The sequence below is a fragment of the Anser anser genome (genome assembly GCF_964211835.1).
Source record: "Anser anser genome assembly, chromosome: 1".
NCBI lineage: Eukaryota > Metazoa > Chordata > Aves > Anseriformes > Anatidae > Anser > Anser anser.
The window spans coordinates 126,140,313-126,166,285 of NC_139720.1; the positions used below are offsets into that span (position 1 = coordinate 126,140,313).

The window sequence follows — 25,973 nt, forward strand, 5'->3', positions numbered from 1 at the left end:
AATCCACCTAGCCTCCCTAAGCTGAACGAATGTAAGACTCACCCATTTTCACAAAGAAGCCACCCTTGAGATGAAGGGGAAGGCACCATTACTTCACGATCCAGTGAAGTATCCACTCATGAGGAAAAAAACAGCGTCAGAGAGCCGTCTCAATTTTACCCTTCTTCTCTGTCTTTGGCAGAAACCTAGGACTTTTATTTAAAAGAGACTGTGCCAAAAGGTTCAAGGCACACCTCATGTCATGGCTGTAGGTAAGCAGCAACAGGACTGAAGGATCTATCAGTACATCTGAAAAGCCAGTTCGAGTAAAAAGCTGGGAATTGCTCTCAGCTCAAACAAATCTTACTGTAGGACAGTCAGTGAGATACCAAGACCTACCTCAGACAGTTAGAGGTGCAACACTAGGTGAAGCTGCTTGAAATAAGAAGTGGTTGTTTTAGTCATTTCTTTCATGTTTGAAGGTCTTACAGAGCTTGTAGCTGCCACATAGAGTGCCAACACCTTAACTCTAACAAATTGCCCCAAATACAACCTAGGCACATGTTGGAGCTAGCACAGGATACAGAATGTAAATTAACCACTCCACTACCTTGAAGATGAAATGGCCTCACTTACACTGACTATGGACAGGCTCTGCCCTTAAGAACATTTGGTTTCTTTGAAACAACACTGGATACTGTTTATGATGTCCTCATTTTGTTAGAGGATATTTCTTCAGATACAGATGATGTATTTTAGCTACTAGCCTAAAAACTGGACTGAGCACCTTCTGACACTACGCACTCCTCTGCTCATGGCAGACAGCACCTATGAATTTCATGATCAAAATAGATCCAAAGATTGCTATTAGAAGGAACATTGAAATAAATAAGCCTGTAACATAAAATGTCAAGGTCAAAGAGTAGTAAGATCAATCAAAAGAAAATAGAACTGCTGAAAAAAGCCACCTTGGAGCCAAAGAGCTAGAAGCCAAGAAGCCCTGCTAACAGTAAAAAGCATCTACATTACAAAGCAAGCTATCATGCAGGCCAAATTCTAACAAAGTTTTCCCTTTCAGCTGAAAGCTGACAAAAGGTGAAGGCGAAAACACATTCTTCCTCTTTTGTAACTGCATAAATAGCAACGAAGGAGAGAGGGAAGAATTCACTCTTACAGCAAAAGCTGTATTTGTAAATACACCCAGAGTGCGAATCTTCAATAAGCGAATTCTTGAAGGGGACAGCGTTGCCTCATGCATATTTACTAACATTCAGAAAGCTTATAAGCATAACATCCAGCAAACAAAACGTCATGTGAGACTATGACAGATCATTCAGGTACAGCCATCACATACACGTCTTCTGTACAAGAGAGAATAGGCTGTGATGTGGTAAGATACACAAGATTAATCACTGGAATATCCATATAACTGACAACATTTTACCTAAAGGCCTTACTAAATAAATCAGAAAATTGCACATTTTCTCAAATTTCTTTAGCACTGGTATTAAGCAAAAACAGTAGTAACTTCGAACCTGTTTCTAAATATTTTGGGGGAAAAAGGCATGTACATTTTAATAAAACATTTAGATACTTAATCTGATATTTGTCTCCCTACTTCTGCTAACATACCAGAAGTTTCAACATTCTTAGTTACCAAGCCATTAGAAATTCTGAATAAGCCATGGCTTTATTGTAAGCAACTGCAGAGCTTCCATTTCTTGGTATTTCTTTTTCTTTTGGTTACTGTTTTAAGTGCATTGAATCAATAAAAATCACCTTCAGTCTTCTGTATCTGAATAATACATTTAAGCATATTCTAAACTGTGAGTTTTTTAATCAACAAAAATACGAACCCAGTCTCCTTACCTTTAACCACCTCTGCCACATTACAATTAGGGTCAATACTTCCAATATGTTTGGGGTGAGCAGGATTAATGTCTCCTCCAAAAAGAAGTGCTAAAAGGAAAAACAAATAGCAGTGACTTGTCTATTATGCTTGAGGCAGCACAGAAAGTTTAAATCTGATAATATCTTGATCTTACTGAATAGCACGTCATTTTGTAAAAAGATACGCCTGAAAATTGTCAGAATCCTTGCTTAGGAAAGCTCTCGGCAGTATGCTCCCCACTCTGTCTTTTGCACAGGGTCTGGCATTCACTAGACCCTTCACTGAGAGATTTTAACTCTCAAAGACGCAGAAAGATTTTACACTTTTTTTCAGAAGTGATTTTCTGCTGCTTTAGCAGTTAAGCAGATAAGAAACAGAGGCAGTATGAGGTAAGCAAAAGACAAAATACGAAAGCTTTTTCTGTTCCAGTAATGATGAGCTAATACATTGGCACACTGCACATTGCAGAACCACACAAGAGACAGTGTCAATAACGAAACAAAGTGCAAGCTATATAACCTGTATCCAAACTCTACTTTTCAATTGTCCTTCTCAGTGCTTCAAGATTAATTTTTAGCATCAAAGATGGATCACTAACATTGGTTATCACAGGGAACTTGTACTAGATTAAGCATCTACAAGCTTTTTAAAGTTTCAACCACAGGACAAGGCATTTCAGTTCAATGAAGTAAGTTTTATACTTCAGAACTAATGCATGTTATGCTCACGCTTGGCCTAGGAATTCTATTAGGATGAAGCTTTTGTTATTGTTGTAACTCTTACAACCCTAAGAGAGCCTTTTAATTTTTTATTCATCATTTGTCTGCCCAGTTACTAGAATAAATGGCATATTTATTTCACTGCATGCTTTGGCACATGAAAGCTACTTGTACAGAGACAGCATGGCATTTGCTAGTCTCATAAAAGGTTATTGGAAAGACACACAACTTGTAAAATACCTTACAGTGCATTACTCCACTTTTGCTCTCCATTACCTGTAGTGCGCCCATATTCTAATAGGCCATAAAAGCAGAATACTGGGCAGACAATGAAGCTTTAGTGCTAAAAGGTACAAGATACGCTAAGAGATCAAGATTGATCTTAACTTTACATAGATCACTTTCTGCATGGCTGCACATAATGGTTAATAGGAGCTGTGCAAGTAACTCCTTTCACTCTGTAATATGAATATGAAAAAGTTTATTAGTAACAACATAAAGCAATGAAATAGAACTCAATGACAGAAGAAAACTAATTCAAGTATTTATTCTTAAACAGAAAATAGGGAGTAGAGGGAGAAAATGAATATAATTTAAACCTTTAGTTAGAAATACTCAACTTGTATTAGTTAAAAGGCAAGGAAGTCTATATAACTTCCTGACAAATTAAGCAAAAAGATACATAAATTATCTCTGCATCCTCACATTTGATTATGAAATAAATGCCAACTCTACAAGCTATGCTGAGAGAATTTGAGCAGAAAAATATAGCTACTCTGTTGTCTAAAAATACTTCATGTAACACTATGCAAGCTGTCTCTGCCAGCAAGATTAAAAAGTGACAGCCACGCTGACAAAGCCTGACAGTTCTGGAATAAAGCATACTGGTGGTTTGGATTCATTTCTGATAGCTGTGAAGTACCATATTAACCTGTTGCCAGTATATTTTTTACCTAATTAGCACAGAATATTAAGAATTAGTCACAACTACGAAAAATACTAAAACAAAGCTATGGCTTCTTCAGGTTTACAAGCAACAAGCTCTTGAACATGAAATAAGCAATTACTTACTGTGTTGGTTAATAAGCATACGGAAAGAGATGCGGTTGGTGTAGAATCTATCTAGAAAATACTGGATGTTACTGCTAACAAATGGATCAAAGCCATATTTTTCCTTGTATTCAATCACCCCTTGCGCCATGGTTGGAACCACATCATTGTGTCTGTTCCTGACTTTAATTAAAACATCTAAAAAGCTAGAGGAAACAAAATTAAAAACAGATTGTTAAAGGTATAATTAAACTCAATCTCTCACTTCTGTTTTCAGCTCTCCACAACATAACCATTTTATCTATTTGCTATCCCACCCAGTAAATAAAACACAGTCATACCTAAACAAGCCTATTTAAAGAGAAATATTAGGTCAAAGTCTTAACTCACAAGGTCTGTGAAATTTTTAGGGTCTCAATTTGAATCATTCCTTCCCGAAACATCCCTTCAAACTAAATCTGTTCGCTGTTAACTGAGAACAAGAGATTTCCTTTTTATATGCACCACGGTAACTCTCATTCTCTGTAACTAACGGTAGCTGGCAGATTGGAGAGGTAACTCAGAAAATAGTACCTTACTGCCCCATATAGTTTCCTGACAAATTTTACACTCCATCATTTCTTCCCAAAATTCACCCTGTGCAGTGTAACTTTTGAATGCATTTCTTTACCTGACATCTATTCTGAAGTTTGAATGCTGGGATAGGTAATTATTATCTGTATGACTTCTGTTCAGTTTCCTTTTTACACCACTGGATGGCAGAACACATACAACGGTGCTCTGACAGATGTCTGGTAGCAGACAGGGGCAGTTTTAGGATACCACTTCCTTTGTTTTTAAAAAGTACTTCTCTTGAATCAGCTTGGGGGATTTTTGTTTCTCCTGCCAAGGCAGCTCTACACTTATCTTTAAAGTGCTCATCGTTTTTATTCCACATGCAAACTCGTACATACTTTAAATATTAATAGCTTTTAAAAGCCTAGACATGGAAAAAAAATCAGTGCTACTCAGTTCTGCTATATTCTATAATATTAAATGATATTAGCACTACAATGTTTACATGATCTTGTTAGAAAACACATGGTGAAATGCAGCTTTCAGAAGAAAACAAAGCTGGGAGTCTTGTTGGGCTATGTCTGCATCTGCAAATCTACAGACTTGGCTTCGTAGTTGACTTTAAAAAATGTCAGATTTATACTGAAAAGAGATGTATTATTTGCATCAAAAGTAAAATATACACCAGCTAAGGAAGGAAAGAACACTAAGATCACAAAAAGTAAGAGACTACCAGTTAGTCACCACGTTTAAAGCACATGCTTCGTTCTTGTTCACAACCAGTTAGCCAAGACAATCGTTTGATGGTAAAACATATGCTTAGCTAGTGACAAGCTTTTAAAATTATTTCTACTGTACCAGCTCCAAAGGAACGTAGCATTAATATTTAATACTTTTTCATCATCTTTGTTCTGATCACCAGTTTTTGCCCATATATTAACAAACAATTCAGTAGTCTTTCAACACTATTTTGTTGCATATAAAAGGGGAAGTTTTAACTGCCTAAATCTCCCTGAAATTTTTTACAGTACAGACCAACTGTTCCCTATTACTTTCCAATCTTGCTGGCTGCTTCAAATATTTTAATAAAGAATTTACAAACCATTTAAATTTTGATCCTTTATGATCCATAACCACTGAGATTGGGTATTAGCTTTCCAGACAAGACTACTGCCTAGCTATTTTATTCATGCTTTCTCTCCGTTTCAGAGCAACAAGACTGGCTTAAAACAGAGCTGAGAAGTAACACTTATAATCATATCTGAAAGATAACAACTGACAGCACTCTCTACTAGCTGCTATTTGCAGACAGCTGTGCTTTTCATTTTTAAGTAGCTCCACTACCCACAATATATACAACATGATGCTTATGTGCTCCACAAGGGCACACTGTTCGCAGATATCCTGCTACTAAAGTGCTCAAATGCACTGAGCGTGCTGGAAGGGCAAACAAAGGTCTGGGTTGTTTACCCGTTACAGACCAGCAAACCATAGCTGAAGCTCAGTGTGTAAATGCACACGGTAAAGGAATTCTTCACTCTTACAATGATATGACAGCCTCTTGCCCTATCTTCAAAGATAACTGAGTTCACTCAAGTGTTCCCCTAAAGTAGATGCTTTTAAATGACCAAACATATCAAAGTATATATGCTAATTTCAAGGCAGTGGGGCAGAAACCATAACACATTTCCTTCCACTCATTCCTTACCCACTCCCCATCCTGCATACACCTGAAAGGCATTTGAAGCTTACTATACTCAAACCATAGGAAGCCACATAAAAAAATCTTAAGTGGTCATGGGACTGGCTGAGAAAAGTGAACTGCAAAATAGCTCTGAAAGTTTTATTTAGCAATAAATCTCTAGAAAAATTCTGTTTTGCATTTACAAAACTACAACGAATAATGCTGTTGGTTTGACAGAAGAGAAATTACTAATATGAAGCTATTTCAGTCAACTGAACTTCGGTGGCTTCTGTATTAACAAAACAATGTTTGTTACCATAGCTATTAAATAAATTAAGCCTATGCATTCCTGTGAAGATAATTAATGAATGTCAACACAACAGTTATTTTTTAAGTCCCTAATGGCAGTAATATGTATTATTCTGTTTTGATCTATCAGGACAGTGCAAGAAAAGTAATTCTAAAAAACACAGTATAAAGACAAAAGGGAATTTTTGCTATGCCCATTTTATGGATAGCATTATCTGAAAGGTTGAAGAAAAACTGATTAGTGTAGACAGCCAAACATCCCTTTCAATAGAACAGACATTTTATATTATGTATATATATACACACACACACTTTGATTGATAGACTGCTCTTTTTTAAAAAGTGCTAGCTACCTGGTAGTTGAAAATCACCAGAAAGACGAACTAAATTCACACACTGAAAGATTTCCCTATTAAAAAGTGCAACTATTTTCAAAGTGCAAAACACTATGTGAAGTAGCATTTCATATTATTTTTAAGTAACAAAACACCATGTGCTTATTCCAATCTACTGCAATAGTTATTTCAAATTGCTAACAGAATTGCTGTTTTAATCTTTGTGCTGCACAAGGGAAAGTTATTTTTTTAATTACTAAGTTTCATGTTTGTGCATTATCTATAGACATATTCAGTGTATTACTTCAGTTACTCTTGATTCCAGAACACTTTCTCTGACACTCTACCACCACAGGGTGAGCAAGAAAAAAAAAAAAAAAATCAAAAGAAACTCATGGGTACAGGATGTGGTGTGTTTGTTTTTTCTTTTTTTTTTTTTTCTCTCTCCAATGTCCGTATAAACACCACTTATTACAAAACCTTCTGTTTTTGAAAAGCGACTTCTGCCTTCGCATGTTCATCTGGATGCATACTGACACCACGGGGAGTTCCAAACACTTCTGCCAGCTTACACACTCTACCAAATGTGAGCACCTTATCTTAAAGCTTCTGCAATCACATTATTTGAAAGAAATGCGGCAAGACTTCCTACCAGACCCCTCTGTACTTTGAGCAAAGATATTGACTATTATTATCAAAAATTCCAGAAAGGTCTGACAACATTGTAGCAAGTCTTCATCCAGTCCACTAACCAATAGAACACGAAGAAACTGAAGCACCCCTGATCCTCTGTAGCACAGAAATACTGTGACAGAAAAATCCCTTTGAAGTATTTTTCCCCATGTTCAGAAAAATTCATGACTAAGCATCTGTCCTCAAATTTATACACTAAGAGCACAGGTAAGTTGGACTACTCTGGGAAGCCATTACTCAGCATTAGCATTGGTTTAGCCTGCACTTACTCATACCTGTTCACCCCCTGTATTGCGTTGGCACTGCTCTCCTTGTGGGCCTCAGGGCACAACAGTTTAGGGACTGATGGGGTTGAAAGACGACTATTTTTCCACTAGATCAGTTTCCCAACTCATTTCACTGTACGGCTTAGCAAACAGCTATGCCAACACATGGATAACATCTACAATCCTGTATGTTGATACGAAGAAGGGATTCCTCAGAAGGAGACCCTGAGCTCTGAGAACACCCAAGCAGGCTCCCCACATGAGCAGAGAGGTGACACAAAGTCAGAGGGAAGTTTTACATTCAACTAATGCTGTCATTCCACCATTTCAGAAAGCATTAATTGAAGAACCACCTCCAACATCAGTACATCATGCATCTTACCCTTCAAAAGCCATGCTGCCTGGTGGTTGCCACCAAAAAAACTCACTACTGCAAGAGGTCCAAACTCTGAATCAGTCTGCAATTACTTGTGCTAGAAATTGCTCCTGAGGACATATGATCCTGGAGACACTGAGCCCAGCTTGACTCTGATAAATGCTGTGCAAAGAAGGGTTAAGCAAGACATCCACACATTTGCTAACGAGTATCAGAAAACCAAAAAGCCATGAAATATTTAGAAAGAAAGTAAATCCTGGTCTGCAAGGCTGCCTCTCGCCAACTATTGACTGAAGCAGATGGCATTGCTCTGTTCCGTCCAAGAGGAGCCTGTAAGATTTAGTGATCATGCTTGGAATGACAAAAACTTGTATAATGAGTAGCCCTGGGTCATTTTAAGGTATCTGGTACATTTTCAAACTGCAGCAAGTTCATTTCTGAAGACTGAGACACATGTATTTAATTTTCAACTAAAAAAAAAAAACAAAACAATTTGCCTGCTGTAGAAATTGTACTACTATAAAAAAACATCTAACCCAAACTTCAGAAAGTACTCATCATGTGCAAGCTAAAGCTCTGCATTCTAAAGATTCAGACCCACACCAACAGTCAAGCCATCAAGCGACTGACACTGGAAATCTGAGACCTACCTGGACTATGGGACATCTGCCCCTCAGCACAAGCTGGTTGGTGGTGACACTAGAGTATTTCATTTGCTGCACGGTATTCGAGGACAAGTATAGAACTGTGATCAGATCCTTAAGGGCACATCTATGTTTATCAAATGTGTTTAAAAGAGCACTTTAGCTCTCTCTTCTCTCTCAAGCTGCTGTAACAGAACCTTAAGTCCACCCCAGCTAACAAAGAGCCCAGAAGGTCCCAGATAACGGGTCAAATTCTGAATTCATTATTATATGAAGTTACAAAAGCAAAGTGTTATATAAGCGTCACTGAAAAGAGTTCCCAATATTTTTCCTCCTACCATACAGTCATAAAAAGGGGACAGGGCTATAGAGCAGCAACATGGGACACTGGTAGAGAAGTTGAGAAATTGTTAGATTTATCTGTTGGATTATTACAAATGAAATACGGACACAGTTGTTGAGAAAATTTTTAAAATAATTGCTAATTACAGCTCCATATCCAGTCAGATGGCATGGCTTTCAGAAAGTTAGGAAGAGATGACACGCAAAAGAGCAGGAAAGTAAATCTGCCTAATCTTAGGCAGCCAATTCAATATCATCAGTAAGAATAAATTGGTCTTTAATTGGATAATGTAGGTTTTGCATCTCTTCATAGGCCAAACTCAGTGTAAAAGACAACTCTTACTGTCTTTCGGACAATAAGTATAGTTGGACTTTAGTAGTAGTTGGACTTCAGTAGGCAGCAAAAAGTTCCCAGTGTCCTTACTACGTGTACTTAAACACACATAATAAGATTTCTGACATCTTCCAATTACTGTAATAAAAATTACACTGATGGAGTAAATATTTGGTTCATCATATTTGATATATCATACTGATATAGAACATCTCACAGAATATTTCACATTAGTTCATGTCAATGTCAGAAATACCCATTACCACTATGACAATCACATAATACATCTAGTAATTGTGAACAAACTCCAAAAACAGATCTCCAAGAAAACTGTTGATCAATCTTTCACATACCCCATAAGTAAATATATATTTAGTAAACTACCTTGAACCTCTGAAGTCTGTAAAACACCGACATTCAGTTACCTAACTACAGAACATCTAAAATGGTACAAGAAGCTTCATAACTACACTGCCTCCATCTGCACACCCAGCATCTTATAGGCTTAACGGGACCTGTTATGCTTGCCAGGCTCACTCAAATGTCCAGGACAGCTTCTGTCATCTCAAAGGGAAACCGAAGTTCTGGTAACTGAGTTCTACTCACAATGCTCTAAGTCAAACAGTAGGAACTCTTATTGCTAAGATAGTCAAAAACTTGTCCCATCAGCAAATATACCGTAAATATAGAATCCCCCGAAGTAACAGTTAGAAATGGTCAACATGTTCAACTAATTTATCCAGTACAGAATAACCATGCCTAAAACATCACTGAAAAGATATCCAATGTGTTCTTAAAAGCTTTTAATATTAGAAGCTTTTTAATATTATCATAAGGCCTCCTCAAACGGTCTTCTTCAGTTTGTTCTCACTAATATTATTCATCTGTACTTTTTGCCGTGTGTACAGGTCTCAGCTTTAGCAAGTATCAGCCTCTTTCAAATACTCCACTTCCTCATTTAGAGTAACCAATCAGCCCTTATTATAGTGACTTCTTTTTTGTACGCTCAGACTTCTAGCACTTTGCACTTCAAATCTTTTTTGCCAGTCCAAATGACTCCCTTCAACATTTCTCAGGGGTCAAACTCCATGCTTCTAACTCTTGTTCCTTTCCCATCAATACTGTCCACCTGTGTTTTAATTTCTTTAGCGGTAGTACCAAGAACTGAAGACAGTATTCCAGCTTAGGACTCGCACTGAGAAAATTGTTACTTTCTCCTTGTTCAATAGCACTACAGTTCATTCATTCAGTCTGCAATCCTTATGGCTCTTTCTACAGTTCTGCCATGCAGGCAATTGGGTACTCATGCTCTTGAGTTTCTCTTGCATGCATTGGTTTACGCTTAAAAAAATAAAAGTAAAAAGATCTCAGATAATATTCCCACAACCAAAAGAGCATACTGTCTAGCGTTACCTAACAAAACCCTTATTCAAGCTAACAAATCAGTTAACATATCTGAAATTAACAGTTTATTCAGTTACATTAAACCAATTAGGTGAAGACAAAACACCATTTTTGCACAGGACAGGCAGTTTGTTGGACTGCAAAATGTTTTAAAAAACACTTCCTTCCAACACTATCTGATCAGGTAGAATATTCAGAAGCCCAAGTTTGAAAGACAAGCTACCTGAAGATAATTAATCAACAAAAAATAAATCTACAAGAAATAATCTTTTCAAACAAAGCTGACTGCTTTACAGTAGAAGCTAACTACAGAATTAATCGTATTTTTTCTTTAATCTCTGATGCATATGCATACTGCTGCACTACCTTTTCACTTGCATATGTTTTTGTGTGTTTTATGAACAAATTTCTAGAAAACATTCTGATGACATTCATATTATTTCGTTGATAAAGAAAATTAAATATTCCCTTCTTTTCAAAACATAACTAATATTATTCAATGAGGTGGCTGAATATCAATACCTGAAATCCATTAAAAAACCTTTCAGATAATTAACAATGATTGATACATCAAATTTCTCTCAGTATTCAACCTGTTAATATACATTACATACAACAGAGTACTGAGCTCAGTGAATAACGCTTATGTCTAAAACATCACGGAGGAAGCATTTCATGCTATTTCTTAGCCTATCAGGCTGCATAAATCTAGAATACGCTGGTTAAAAGCACTTAGATTCCTGTATTCAGCTCCTGGTTACAATTTCAGCTTTCACTACATGAATTCTACATTACAAATAAGATCACTATTATCCTATGGTTAAAAAAAAATTAAAAACTGTCACAAAGAAATAGATTACTCACTCATCCAGAACATGAGGATCCTCAGGACTTTTATTTTCGTATTCTAAAAGCTCGAGGAAGCTCTGCATATACCTGAAACACGCAAAGAAGATAAAGAAAGAGTTAAAATACTTAAAAAAAATCAGAAGTAATTTAGGTTTAAGTCGTAAGGATACAACCTTATCTGAAACAACAGTAGTGTAGCACAGACATCTGCAAAAGCTATAACGAGGAGCAACACTGTAACAAAGCAACTACAATACAATACTTTTAAAACTCAAAATAATGTATCATGTTCACTTAAAAACTATCATTTATGTCCCTACAGTCCACAATTCAGGAAAATGAATCACAGCATTTAGGTCAGACATCCAACACAAACAAAATAACTACTGAGGCCTAGAGCCACAGAGGTACCACACTGGCCCCAAAGAAGATTTAAGGGAAAGCACCAACCACTTAACATGAACATGGCCAGCCCGCTCTGTAGGAAACTCACCCAACACCAGTGTATAAACACCACTCACTACTCCACAACACTTGGCCTGAGGACAAGGTTCCCCTCCCTGAAGCAGGTACTCTAAGTAATACAGATGTAGCTTTACAGCTTAAAAAAAATGCGGACCTGTTTCTTGGTCTGAATTACCCACATAAAAGGTAGGGCTTCAACATTACCAGAAGAAGGAGCTGTCACTCCTCTTCCCTTTTGTTCTCCCTTTGTTCCTGGCTAAGCACTGCCACTCACATTAGGGTAATACTACTGCTAATCAGATGTTTGTGTAAACAACTATAGCTTGCTGCAATGACAAAACAGTCAGCCAGATAGTTCTCTTTTATTGCTCCAGTACATGAAAACAACTCATAGAAAGGTCTGTCTAAAGCTAGCTTAAGAGAGAAAAGATGACCATAAAGCTTAATAAGTAGGCTACGAAACCTCACCCTACGCTTTCAAGTTGCAGCCGAGCTTAAGACAGCACTGCTGTCCAGATGACTCCCTCCAGAGCCCTGTGCTGCTACCCTATCACCATTTCACTCCCAGCCATTGCATGACAGTGCAATTAGTATTCCCCCTTCCTTCTGGGAACTGCTTGGATTTAAATCTGGATCAGTAGCTGATCTTACCTCAGCTGGCAGACCCAAAACAAAGGGCGCAGGGGGTGCGCATAGCTGAAAGCAGACAGCAGGCAGGTAGGCCTATTGGCTTCAGCAGCAGTGCACCCCCTACCATGAAACCAGCATCCTACCTGTGAGTGCCCCGGTTTAGCCACAGTTTTAGGGCAACACTGATGGGGAGAGAAGTTATTTCAGAGTTATTTCAAAGTGAGCGTCAGATTGTAATGCCAAGCATTAGAAAGAAAACCTAGTAAGAGCATAATGCAACTCCAATCCATTAGAAAGCTAGCTTCACCAACCTACAGAATATTGGGTATTCCAGGGGAAAAAAGAGTTTTTAAAGGTCTTAACCATATTTTTATGGGAACAACATATTAGAAGCAACAATATTTCTAAGCAAGCAAAAAGCTTAAGAAAAGTGGTAACAATTTGTTATGAAAGCTTTTACTAGTGACCTTAACATTCAAAGTTAGATATGAAGTGTAGCCAAAATGTTTTAAGTAATGCCAGGGTTGTCATTCTGTATCAGAAGTGCTGGGGCCAAGGGAAGGGAGCAACAGTTGCAACAGAAGTGATGAAGAGCAGTGATTTAAGACAGGGAACAGGCATCTGACCTTGGGCTGATCCCAGCCAACAGCCAAACACCCACACAGCTGCTTGCTCACTCTCCTTGCCTGATGCTGGTGCAAAGCCAGAAGGAAGGTGAGAAGACTTACAGGTCAAGATAATGACATTTTCACAGGAAAACAAAAGCTGCAAGTGCAAAGCAAAAAGAATTAATTCACTACTTCCCAGCAGCAGGCAGATGTCCAGCCACATCCCGGGATGCAGGGCCTCAGCATGCACAACGATTGCCTCCTCCTTTCTTTAAGCTTCTACTACTAAGGCCAATGGCACACTGTAATACTCAATGTCCCTCTGGACATCTCAGACCAGCTGTGTCCCCTCCGCATCTCCTGCCCACCCCCAACCTACTCGCTGGGGTGGGGGACACGACAGCATGGGAAGTAAAAGACAGCCTTGTCATTGTACAAGCACTGCTCAGCAATAACCAAAACACTGGTGTCATCAACACCTCTTCAGTCACAAATCCAAAGCACAGCACTACACGGGCCGCTGTGAGAAAGGTAACTCCATCCCAGCCAGACCCTGTACAGCAACAAAGCTGAGATCAGTTCTATCAAGTGCTGAAAACTGAACATTACCCCACTGCCCCGCCAGAGCACAAGCAGTCTTTGAAAATCCCCCTGTGGACGATGACTGTAGTCTTGCAGAAGTCTACACACAGAGGACAAGAAGTGCAACTAGAGTGACAAGGGACAGGAGCACCTTTCCTGTGAGGAGAGGCTGAGAGGGCTGAGACTGCTCAGCCTGGAGAAGAGGCGGCTCGGGGGGGATCTCATCCATGTCTGTAAGTGCCTGCAGGGAGGGTGCGAAGAGGACAGAGCCAGGCTTTTTTCAGTGGCGCCCAGTGCAAGGACAGGAGGCAATGGGCACAAACTGGAGCACATCAGGAAGAACTTCTGTACTGTGCAGGTGACATGCTGGGATCTTTAACAACTGCCTGCGCACAGCCCTGGGCAGCCTGCTCGGGCAGGGGTTGGAGCAGGTGACCTCCAGAGGTCCCTGCCAGCCTCAGCCAGTCTGTGAGTCTGGGATAAGGTTATCATGCAGAACAGTGTTAGGAAACGAGTTTGTCCATGGAAATCATGCAAAACTTCTGGAACAGTCCAGGACTGCTTTGATTGAATTGATCTTAGCCTAGGCTACAGTAAGGATTTTTCCACAGAGTAATATTTTCAACATGGTCGGTACAGTAACATTAGCTCCTGTCACATTGGATATTTTCAGCCTACTACAACCACCACAGATAACTACAGAAATCCCCCAAACAGTGAGTTACAAGTTCGGCAGGTAGCTGATGTGTCTAGCACTGCATTTTTTAAAGCCTGTTCTTCTACAACACTAGAAGAAAAGCACCAGTTCAGAACCACCACCACAGCTGCTCCCACAAATTCAAGCAACTGTCTAGGATGGCTTTGGGGAACAGACAGTAACTTAGTGTAGCCAAAGCCCACTGAAGATGCATTCCTGAGAAGTGCGAGATTTAGCAGCTTGAAAGATACTGAACAGTACATAAGGTCCCTGCATAGGTAGAGCTATGTGGAGGACAGACAGGCAGGGGAAGAATCATCAGGACAGTCAGCTGGAAGAGGGACTGGGTTTCTGAAAGAGAGAATGAGAATTAATCTCCTTTGAGAATGCGTCCTCAAATGCACTCCCTTTTCATTCTCACTGGAGAAAAACAGCATTACTTTCAGAGCTCTGCTGCTACATCTGTGAAACCTAACACAGAACAAATCTATGAGCACCCTCACTCCTTTTTTTTCCTTGTTTTGAAGACATTTTCTTCAACATCATCTTCCTCATACAAACCAATGTCAGTCAAGTTAATCATGTGTAAAGGACGAAAAAAGATATAATGATTACAACTAGCAAAACACAGCATTAACCAGTAAAGTACCTCCAAAAGGAAAGACGGGGGAGCATCAGACAGGGCAGTGAGGCAATTCAGGGCTTAAGTTCTACGCAGTGTATCAGAATTTCAGATCAGCTTCTGACTTCTCACTGAACCAGGCAATCTCATGCAGAAGGAATGTTTACACCTATTCCTGTGTCCAATTTTCCTGTCGCTCTAATGAATATATGACCCTCCGCAAACATACTTTGTTACCTCTTTCACAGTTTCCTTGACCGATGCTCAGAGTATACCTAAGTCATCCAACCCATGGTTGTCTCAAAGAGAAAATTGATTTCTGGAGTTTTTCTGGGTATACAGAGAAAAGGATATTCATGGGGCAGCCTTTTCTTGCCACTTTAGTTAGGAATGAAAAAAGCCACATATCTTGACCCAGTCAAGAAGACCACCACCGTCAAGCTGGAGTAGTTCCCTCATGCTATGGGTTTTAACATATCAAACGAGAAAGCTAAGACTTTCCTTTGTAATTAAATATTTGCTACCTTAAATCTGTTTGTGTCGGGGAAAAAGGCAAAATATTTGATTCTACACTGAAAAGCAATCTACCCAGAAAATACCTGCCTGATTACTGTGAAGCAGTCTTCTTCTGTTCCTCGAACAAAGGTTGATCTCTTGGTACTCAATGACTGTGTCTCCATCAGCACCCAAATCTAAACCAGCAGTATGGTTTTGAAATGAATTCCCCAATAATCCTCCCTTAATCAACACTGCTTACATTTGCAAAGTGGTTTTGGCACTAGAAATCAGGTTCTTCTCAGAAGAAACTACACTAGGAGCTGCTGTGGTTGAGCACCAAATGTGTCAAAGACAATACAGCCATCATGACCTGAACAAATGAGCGGGACAAACTGCCGTGAAGCTTTCTAGCACAAGCAGAGCACAATACATGTTTCTCATGTTATACAAAGGTCCAAATGCTGTAGGCATCAACAAGTTTGCCAACAACCACCCCTCCACTCCTTATCCTTTCAAGTCTTCTTCCTGGCTTGAAATTCTTTCCCTTCCTGCTTTATGTTGCCATCCTCCTTGTTTTGTGGAGACCTGTATTTCTTCTCCTTGCCCTCTTCATTTTCCCCATACCTTCAGTATATGCTTTTTCATATTTTTCAACAATAGTTCTTTCTACCTCCCAGGAGCTGGGTTCCAACTCAGCTTTCCAAGGAAATCACAGAATCTTTGAGGTTGGAAGGGATCTTGAGATCTTCTACTCCAACCCCTGTGTACAGTCAGCTAGAGCAGACTGTCGTAGACTGTATGTCTGGTTGAGTTTTGAGTAACTCCACAGATGTACCTTCCACTTCCTCTCTGGGCAACCTTTTTGTGGTGTTTGATCACCTTCACTGTGTAAAAGGTTTTTTTCTTCTGTTCAGATGAAATATCGTGGACTTTAACTCGTGTCCATTGCCTCTTGTCCTGTCACTGGGAACTACTAAAAAGAGCCTGGATCCCTCGTCATCATTCTCTCTCATGAAGTATTTATACACACTGATATTATTCACCCCTCTGAGCCTTTTCTTCTCCAGACTGAACAGTCCAGACATCTTTCTGAGTATCTCCAAAGAGATATACAGTGCTCTCAGGCTCTTCCCATATGAAAGACGCTTCAATAACTGTATCATCAGAGAGGTGACACCTTCTCTGGTGGCACGGTAAGTCAGAGAATTTTATTTGGAAGCTACTGACCCCTGCCATCATACAATATCCTGAACGCCCTGGTTCTGAAGATGCAGGATAATAACCGCACTTAAGCAGCAACACAGCAGGTGCTTTTTACTAGAGAACTCTGACCAGGAATCTTGAACATCAGCAATTCTGTGCTGACGCTGTGTGTAACACAGCGATGAATGTTTCTGGTACGGAATGTAGCTGATACCTGATTTTCATGCTACTTGGATTTGATTGGCTGCTCACTACTACTAGTGTGCTATATTGAGATCTGTACATTTTATTTGCTTATTGCCACATTGGTCTTAAGACTGCTGCCGCTGGAGTAGTCAAACTACTCCTGTGTTGAATGATCAGCACTTCGAGTAACAGGCAGGGGCAAGCCAAGTGTTTCTCTCCTCTAATGGGGCAAGTAATTGTGCAGAAAACTGTCTCAGTCAGAAAAAGACTAAAGCAGGTCTCAACCAGAAAAAAGCTGCCAAACATGGTCACCAGCCATCAGCGGAACCAGCAGGCAGAACAGCTTCTAAGGTCATTATGCTGCAGGCACAACACAGCGCCACTGCGGAACTGGGAGTTTCTGAAACAAAGGAAAATTACACAAACAAAATGCTCTAAACTAAGTAAATGTATCAATATACTGAAGTGGTTTGACTTTAATCTCTGTGGTGATGGAGAACCTATGGAAATAGGCAACGCTATTCCTTTATATAGGGTTAGCAACAGTATTTAGATGTGTCTTTCTGATTCTGAAGTAAATTGGTATTACTTTAGAAAGCCAAGTTCATTAGCACAAGCAAGTTAGAGAGACCAGTTCAGAAGAAAGGTTATTAACTTCAATATGAAGTTATTCAAATGTCATCACTTTATTTCTTCCAAACCACAGAATAAATTAAGTTGGAAAAGACATAACCTGAAGTTAAACAAATCTAACCCACTGTACAATGCTTATGGATTATATATCATCCAATCTGGGATGTTGTAATACCCTGTGTATTAGGCCAAGTTTCCAAATAAAAACTCAGAGCTGCAAGAGCCGTACGTTTTTTTTAGTTGCAATTTACAATTTTTCAAACTGCTTACATCCCTTCATTCCTTACTTCTCCCCAAACAGCCCCAAACTGAAGAAACTAAGAAGTAAAAATGTTTAAAAGGAAATTTATAGCCCTGATGAACTGTAATAAGTAACTCACAACACTATCTTAACAACCACCAATAGGACAGTTTACCTATCAGTGCAGAGCCAGCAATGCAGTATACTGCTATGTCAGTTAGCACGTGTAAAGTATGTCATTCCCTTTTCATACAATTCATCTATTTCCTTGAATTTTCTTTTGATTAGAACTGTAGGGGAAGATAAGGGTAACTGAAGGTGGTAACTACAGGATTTATCAAGCACTGGAAAGCAGAACTGGCCATGTTTTAAACACAGTTCACATAAAATTACCAGCCAGCTAGAATAAAAGAGAGAAGTATTAGAATAATGGACACTTTGCTATACTATTAGTAAATTAATACAACAACACAGAACACAATCTACAAAAAAATAAACGAAATAAGTGTCAGTTATATTTTGCTACTTTCAGTGAGTCATCAAAAGCAGGAATCCAAGCCTATGCCCTTCAAATCCGTTGTCTTTCTAGTCCTTGTTTCTTTAGCACAATCCACCACAACTCACTGGGCAATCTGTTTGTTTTCAAGCACTCTAACCTTGTTCTTTTGTTAATTGCCACAAGGTAGACTGAATTCTTGTCAGTCTGCCAAATGCAATAATTCCAGAATGGTACATTTCATACATGAAATCACTGTAAATGCCCATAATGCCAACTCCAAATTTTAACTACCACTCCCACCCTCCCTGGCCTTTTTTTTTTAAAAAAAATAAAAAAATAATGCAAGATGCCTTTACTTTTTCTCCACATGTATTTCAGTAAGATTTTCCTTTAGAATCTCTAACACCCAAGCATTGATAGAACACATTTCCATGGTAACAAATTCGTTAGCATAGTCTGAATATAAAAAAATAGAGGAAAATAATTATTAATCCTCAAGCTAATGATTTCTATAATGTATCTTTTCAAGAAGATAAATAGAATTTTATATTTCTTTCCAGGAAAGTACTAGAGTAGAGAAAAATCAGGGTTAATTAAAATAGGAATTACAGATATGACAGAGTAGCAGCTTGTTGTGACACCTTCACAGTTACTTTTGGTATTTCATAAGCCCTGACCTTATCCGTTGGCTTTATCATAACTATTTTCTCCACATCACGTTAGTGATCATGTCCTTTATTAGGCAGTTCTGCCACACTCCATACTCTGCATATTCTATCTAAATTTTAGATACAGTGTCCTCTCAAAGCTGACCTAAAAAAAGGCCCTCTTCTTTAGTAGCGGGAAGTTGGCCATTAATTTTGAATAACTAAAATAAGCTGCTGATCCCTACCATGCTGCTTGTTGATTTGTTATTTGGAATGACTCCACTTTGCAGCCAAAACACATTAAAAGCATTATCATTATTTTCATTCATTTTCTTCCTTCTCTTGCTAATTCATGCAAAACATATGTGCACGCAAAGTTATAAATTCTAACTGGGACTGGGATAATGCTTTAGCTTTGTGCAGATTGAAATTCAAAACTGTTTGTTTGTTCATAATTCACCGTGTGGGTAATGCCAGCTTGATTTGAAAATGAGTAGCCAAATAGAACAAAGGAAGGACAGCTGTCTTGCTTATCCTCATTGCCACATACATCAGCCTAAGAAATCCAGAAAGGAGAAAGACAGACTGCACTTTTCCTGAGAGCAATCAAGCAATCAGTTGTAAAACTCCTGTTACACAGTGCAGACAAGGAGTGTGGTACAGGAAGCAAAGTGCCTACAGCAGGACCATGAAAATGGATTAGAAGACCGAAAGAACAGGGCTTGCCTGCAGCAGAGAGCGTATTCTCAGTAGTGTCAGGTTGAGACTGCTTCCCGAGGGACCTGTAAGAGACTGAAATTCATGCAATCCCGAATGTTACTGACTGGCTGGATAGAAGATTGACAAGAAAGAATCCATGCTGTACAGTAGGTGGGGCTAATTTATTTTCTTACTCCATCAAACCTAAATTCCATCTATAGCCACCTTACGCTAGTTTAAAAGAATAATAAAACGTACTACAAGGATTAGGAGCCTTTTGAATTATTTGGCAGGCCGACGTTAAGGAATACACTGGAAACTTGCATTTTAAAGCTCCAGCTAATTTGGTGTCTTGTCATAAACACATTAAAACCATAAGGCTCTATTGTAATTGTGATTTATTTATACTACCACATTACATTGGTGACTGGAAAGAAAACTATCAGCCTACAGCTGAGATATTGCATATCACTGTCACGCAAAAGGTATGATTTAGACAAGTATATTACAGTCATATATTCCAAAAAGCTCCAGATTTATTTAATTAAGCCCTATCTACTTACAAGAAATCAGCAATTAAACAGATTACAGTGAATAATGTATTACAAAATGTATTTGCTTACTTGTGGCAAACATACCTTTTTTTTTGGCTTGCATATTAACAAACAGTCAAGCTTTCTAAACCTACGACATACTAAAAATAAAGGATTGTAAAATCTGATCTGAAGAAGTCTAAATACAAAATAAGTGCATCAAGAGGAGATTTCTCAATTTTAGAAGTTCACAAAGCAGCTGAACAGCTGAATTCATATTTTACATAAGATTCAGCGATCTCTCTCTAGGTGTGTCTAAGGCTTAGGTTAAAACGTATGTTTCAAAACTGCCTAATATTTTTGGTCACTCAAACCTAAGCTTAGTTTATTTATTTTTTAAGACCTAACTTATAGATTATATTTTGCCCAAGATTCCTAACTGGTATATTAACAGGCCTTTTAATCTACAGGTAAACATTAAAAAAATCTAAACTCCAAGCAGAAAAATAGGAAATAAACTCTTCAAAGTCCACATCTACAATCAGAAAAACAACATTCTACAATTACCTTAGTAATTCTGATATCAAATCCCTAATATACTCTCACATAATCCTAACGAAGATATTCCTTTCCACAAAAGCTGTTATTTAACTGAGGATCAAAATCAGAGGAACACACTGAGTCAGATATCTATTTGAAGCTGTTCATCACATTAACTCTACTGATTGTCTTTTGGCCCATTTAACAGAAAACTATCACTCTACAGCTGAGCTATTGTGCATCATTGTCACACAAAAGGTATGATTTAGACCATCATGTATTCCAAAGAGCTCCAGATTTAATTAAGCCCTACCTACTGTAGCCATAATCTTACCTGAAGTCCTCAAGGAACTAACCAAAAATTCTGAAGTGTTCACCCACTCTAAGCACCTATTCAATTTCTTTGCCAGACCTGCACGAGCAGGGTGGAAGCATATGCCATAGAACATATTTTTGGACTAGAAGAATTATACTCTATAGTCAAAGAAAAATTGTTTCCTTTTCTGTGTTCATCTGTCTGGATTCCACTAAGACAGCTTCACAAGTAATCTAGATCAGAAAAGCCTGAAAGGCCCAGATATTATCCATTCTGTTCTACTTAGTATAACAGCTTCTGGTAGTATCGAATAGATACAAACCTTCAGTCCCTGCAAGCTGTCACTTAGCCACAAAGTAATTGCTACTGTGGGGCTCCACAGCATTTACATTTATTTGAAGCACTTAATCGTTATGTTTGAAGTAGTCATCAAGACAGCTAATGTTACCTCTCGCAGACAAACACATTTAAATCAAATTATACAATAACACATATCCCACTTTACACTTCCTAAGTCTGAAGTTCGGTAAATATGAGACCAAGCCCAGCAGTCAATATACAGTCAATGCAGAGTTTCTTGGCTCAAGGGCTATGACTGAAACTCACAAAATCCAACATGAATTGCAACTCGTGTACCTAGTAGATAAGCTGCTATTCGCAAAGGGAAGTTTGTTGTATTTTTACAGTTATTTTTACAGAAATTCTTCAAGTATTTGTAGGGAAAGAAACAATCAATACCCTATGAACAACATTTTTTTAGCGCTTAATACATACAAGGCAGTAGTCTCCAAAATACACCGAATGTGCAAGTAGACTAGAAATGAATTACTGTGGAGAAGATGGCAGCATTTAGCATCAGTCCGGTTAAAAACTACTTAAGTATAATGCACAACTATTAATAAGAGAATGTTACTTATTGGATAACAACAGAATTTTATCCTGTTCCATAATTTCCACTGAACACCAGTTTTTATTGTTAAAAACTTATTAATGAGAAGAACATGCAAAGTTTAATTTTGTTTTCAGTATTTTCGACAAAAGAAAATTAACAGGAAAGAACAAGCTATTTTAAGTCTTGGGTGTAACACAGTAAGGAGCTTTTTAAAAGATAGCTTTTTAGAGTTATCAATTGATTCTAATTACCTGGGAGACAACTGTATGTTTTTATTCAAAATACTAACTTGCAAATTCTTATCTCCAAGACCCATACTAGAGTACTTAACATATGACAGAAGGAAAAAAATCACAAGTAAAGCACCACATATAGTATCAGTTTTACACTAATTTCTCAATCTACTTTAAAAAAAACAACTTACCAACTCTGCACTAGCCCAACTGAAGGCCTGTTAAGTAAGTTATCAGGCAACAAATTGACTTCTCTCATGGTGTTAGCTAGCCGCACAGGAAGTTCTTTCCGCAGAAACATGTATGAAGTCTTCTCACATGCATTGTCACGACCTGTTACAGGGAACAAAAAACAAACATACAGATGTCACAGCAAATTTTAGACTTGATAGTGCCAGAAGATTAAAAAGTCACTTGGTAAAAAAACGTTTAAAATCAACTTTTTTTTCAGTACCCACCTTCCCTTCCCCTCTCACTCCCAACATATATTTTTGTGTGCTTATTTCTTTGGTACAATGGAAGGCACTTTTACCTTCCTAGAGCTTACCCCCTTTTATCTGCCAAAGACATTCTTATTTTAAATGCTCAGTTTCTGACTGCCTCAATCTGATTTTTGTTCATTCATGTGCTTAGACTTCATCCTCACCAGCACCTCGCACACGTATCAAAGTACAGATAACTTTCTGAGAAAAATAGAAAGGTCTGTTACTGCCCCCGATTGAGTTTGATCCCCTTAGATTGCTTTTTATGTCCTCTCTGGTTCACATCTACAATATCAGCCACCTCCCAACACTCTCACATGAAAAACTTCAGATTTGAGTTTCTCCTTATTCTTTCAGAGGTCTGAGAAACGCATTGGTTTTGCAAGAAATGGTTTTATGGATGATTGGCATCAAGAGATTGCTCTTCATTCCATTTACTAGCTTTTTCTTTGTGTCTACTCTGAAGTTTAGAGAGACAGAAAATAACAGCAAGACAAAACTTGAGCAGCTGAAAGCATCCCAGTTAAAAATGACTTACAGATACTCATTTATTATTCTATACAGGACTCCTTGGACCTCAGAATTTTCATGTATACTGCTACAGCAAATTCCAGCATAACACAAACCTTTCTAATCCCTTTCACAGAAAAATTACAGTACTTCTACGTTTATTATTTTTTAAAAAAAAAGAAGCACTTGCCTTTTAGACTGCTTAAATATACTAACTTCTGCAGTTCTGAGCCCTGAAAGAGCATTAAATATCTAAGCTCTGAAAAAACATTAAATAATGATAAACATGAGTCAGCACACTGTGTTCTGGCAGCCAAAAGGGCCAACCATACCCCAGATGCATCAGGCACTGCATGGCTAGCTGGTCATGGGAAGTGATCATTTCTGCTCTGTGCTGGTGCGGCCTCACCTTGAGCACTGTGTGCAGTTTGGGGCACCACAGTATAAAAAGGACATAAAACTATCAGAGTGCCCAAAGGAAGGACACAAAGATGGTGAAGGGTCTGGAGGGGAAGCTGTATGAGGAGTGTCCTTGAGCTAGACGGAGCTCAAGGAGCGTTTGGACAACGCTCTCAAACATAGGGTTTAATTTTTGGGTGGTGTGGTGTGGAACCAGGAGTTGGGTTCCACGATCCTTGTGGGTCCATTTCTACTCAGGATATTCTGCGGCTCTATGATCTTAAGAGCATTAGATACAATAGTTACAGCATTAGAGCAACATTACTAAACTACGCACACTACAAGCTATATCAGACAGCAAAATGCTATACATTTTTATCAGTGCCTTACAGCATAAAGGGTAATAGCATCATCCTAGCTCTCGTCCTATAAATAAGGATCATCTAATACCGAATACGTGATATTAGTTGGAAATAAGACTGTAAAAATACTAGCTTTTATCAGTATGACCTCAGTAGAAAAGTGAGCTTTTAAGAAACACATGCATATATAATGGAGGGCAAGGAATAAAAACAAAGCACCAAAAGAGAATGGCAACAGCTGGCTGGTATTTCACATCACAAGCTTCTCAGACCTGCTAAGTACTTCAACATTTCAGCAGCACATGGGAAGACCAACAAAATGGTCATCCCTCCTAGGACTAGGCTACAAGGAGCTCACCAGACAGCTGCAAGTAAAGTGCCCTGCTCATAGTCTTGAAAAGCTGCAGCTGAGAATCTTTGACTTTCATTTTTAAGAGATTATTATCCAGCACAATGCATTGAAAATAAGAAAAAAACCCATCAGAAATCAAACAAAGGGGAACCAAAATATACTACAACTATGCTGTGGACCGACTTGGAACAATGGTAATTCTCTGGAGCTACCCTACAGAAACCAGAAGACTGACACGACTGACAGTATTCTTCTGCTAAATCAGTCACTGGAGGTAACTATAAACCTTTAACCACAAGTATTTGAAAACATGAGATGTTAAGGTTCTTGCCCAGATAGTTCAGATGGAAGATTAGGCCTGACTTGACACACTTCTTGTACCTTGTAGCTTTTCACAAGATAGGGAAAAGGTTTCTCACCAAAACCAATTTCCAAAGAGTCCAGGTAAATTAAAAAACAAGCAACAAAACAACAACAACAAGGAAGTTTTACTTGTAATGAACAGCCAATATTCTGCTTTCATCCACAAAGACAGTAAATGTCTTTTGTGATCATAACCAGTGCAACCACCTGCAAAATTTATGAGTGAAGACATAATACAAGAGCTATAAATTATGTTCAAGCAAACCAGAAAGTGTTAAAAGCACTGCAAGGCACATAATCACTAAGACTTGCAATTTGGAAGACTCGAGTACAATGAAACTGGCACAATCAATGCGATACTTTTTAAGACAGTCCCATTATAATCAGCTGAACAGCAGAGATTTCTTCGCATAGGTAACATGCATTGATGGATTAGTTCCCAATCAAACCACGTAACACAAGCTTGGGGGAAAAAGCAGGCAGGGTTAGGGTTTCCCTTTTTTCTTGCTCATCTACGTATCCCCGATCAGTGGATCATTACATTCTGTTGGTATCAGCAGTTCTGCTAACTGGTCTTCCAGCAAACATTTGCTCCTGGTTTACTTATTTTGTAACTGAAGAGGTGAAAATGCAAAACACATCCTAACAAAATTAGAAGAAATGCAACATCACATCGCTGCTTTCTTGAGGCACTGTAATGAATTCAGAGTTCACACCTTCACTGACATTTGACACTGCACCACCCACAACAGAGGAGGCAGCCACTTGTTTGTTCACAACTCGTCTGATGTTGCAAGTCTTCAGGAAGACTGGCCAGACAACAGGAGAGACATCTTTGACTAGCTCACCCTACACCTTCTGGGCTGCAAAAAAACTCGAACAAAGACAATGACTGTTCTGCTTCTTTCCAAGAGCGTCTGACAAGAAAGTTTGGTTGTTTTATAGGCAAGAAAAAGCAAAAGGAGTGAAATGCAGCCCTGAGAATGAGGAAAAAGTGAACAAGAACGCATAGCCTGTGGCAGCCTGCGAAAGGGCACGGAGGCCCTCCAAGGACACAGTCCCTGAGTTTGTGCAAGGAAGGCAACAAAAGCTGCTGGACTGGAAAGCAGGACAGGCAGAAAAGACCAATGTCCTGTTCTCCTATAAGCAAGGGCACATTTCTATTTCATCCGTCCCACCCCAGCAGTTCTAAACGGTCTCTTTGCAGAGAGTTGCCTTGCTGTGTTCAAGTGCAGAGCATTTTGGGGTCCCTCTGCATGGTCACTTCAGGTAAAGGAAAGGAAGTGCTATTTGCAGCCTAACTTGAAGCCTTGTTTCACCATAGCCTCAGTACATTGTTTTGTGATACGTG

The 25,973-nt window shown here is 38.7% G+C and overlaps 1 protein-coding gene across 1 annotated transcript in view; it reads right to left on the minus strand.

Annotated features, from left to right (window-relative positions):
* Positions 1–25,973, minus strand: part of PDK3 (pyruvate dehydrogenase kinase 3) — a 54,724-nt gene that overhangs the window by 11,915 nt on the left and 16,836 nt on the right. The window contains exons 2-5 of the mRNA XM_083836901.1: positions 22,346–22,487; positions 11,446–11,517; positions 3,661–3,845; positions 1,849–1,938 (exon numbers count right to left, since the gene is read on the minus strand). Coding sequence (XP_083693027.1) covers positions 1,849–1,938; positions 3,661–3,845; positions 11,446–11,517; positions 22,346–22,487 — 489 coding nt within the window. The remainder of the gene's footprint in view (positions 1–1,848; positions 1,939–3,660; positions 3,846–11,445; positions 11,518–22,345; positions 22,488–25,973) is intronic.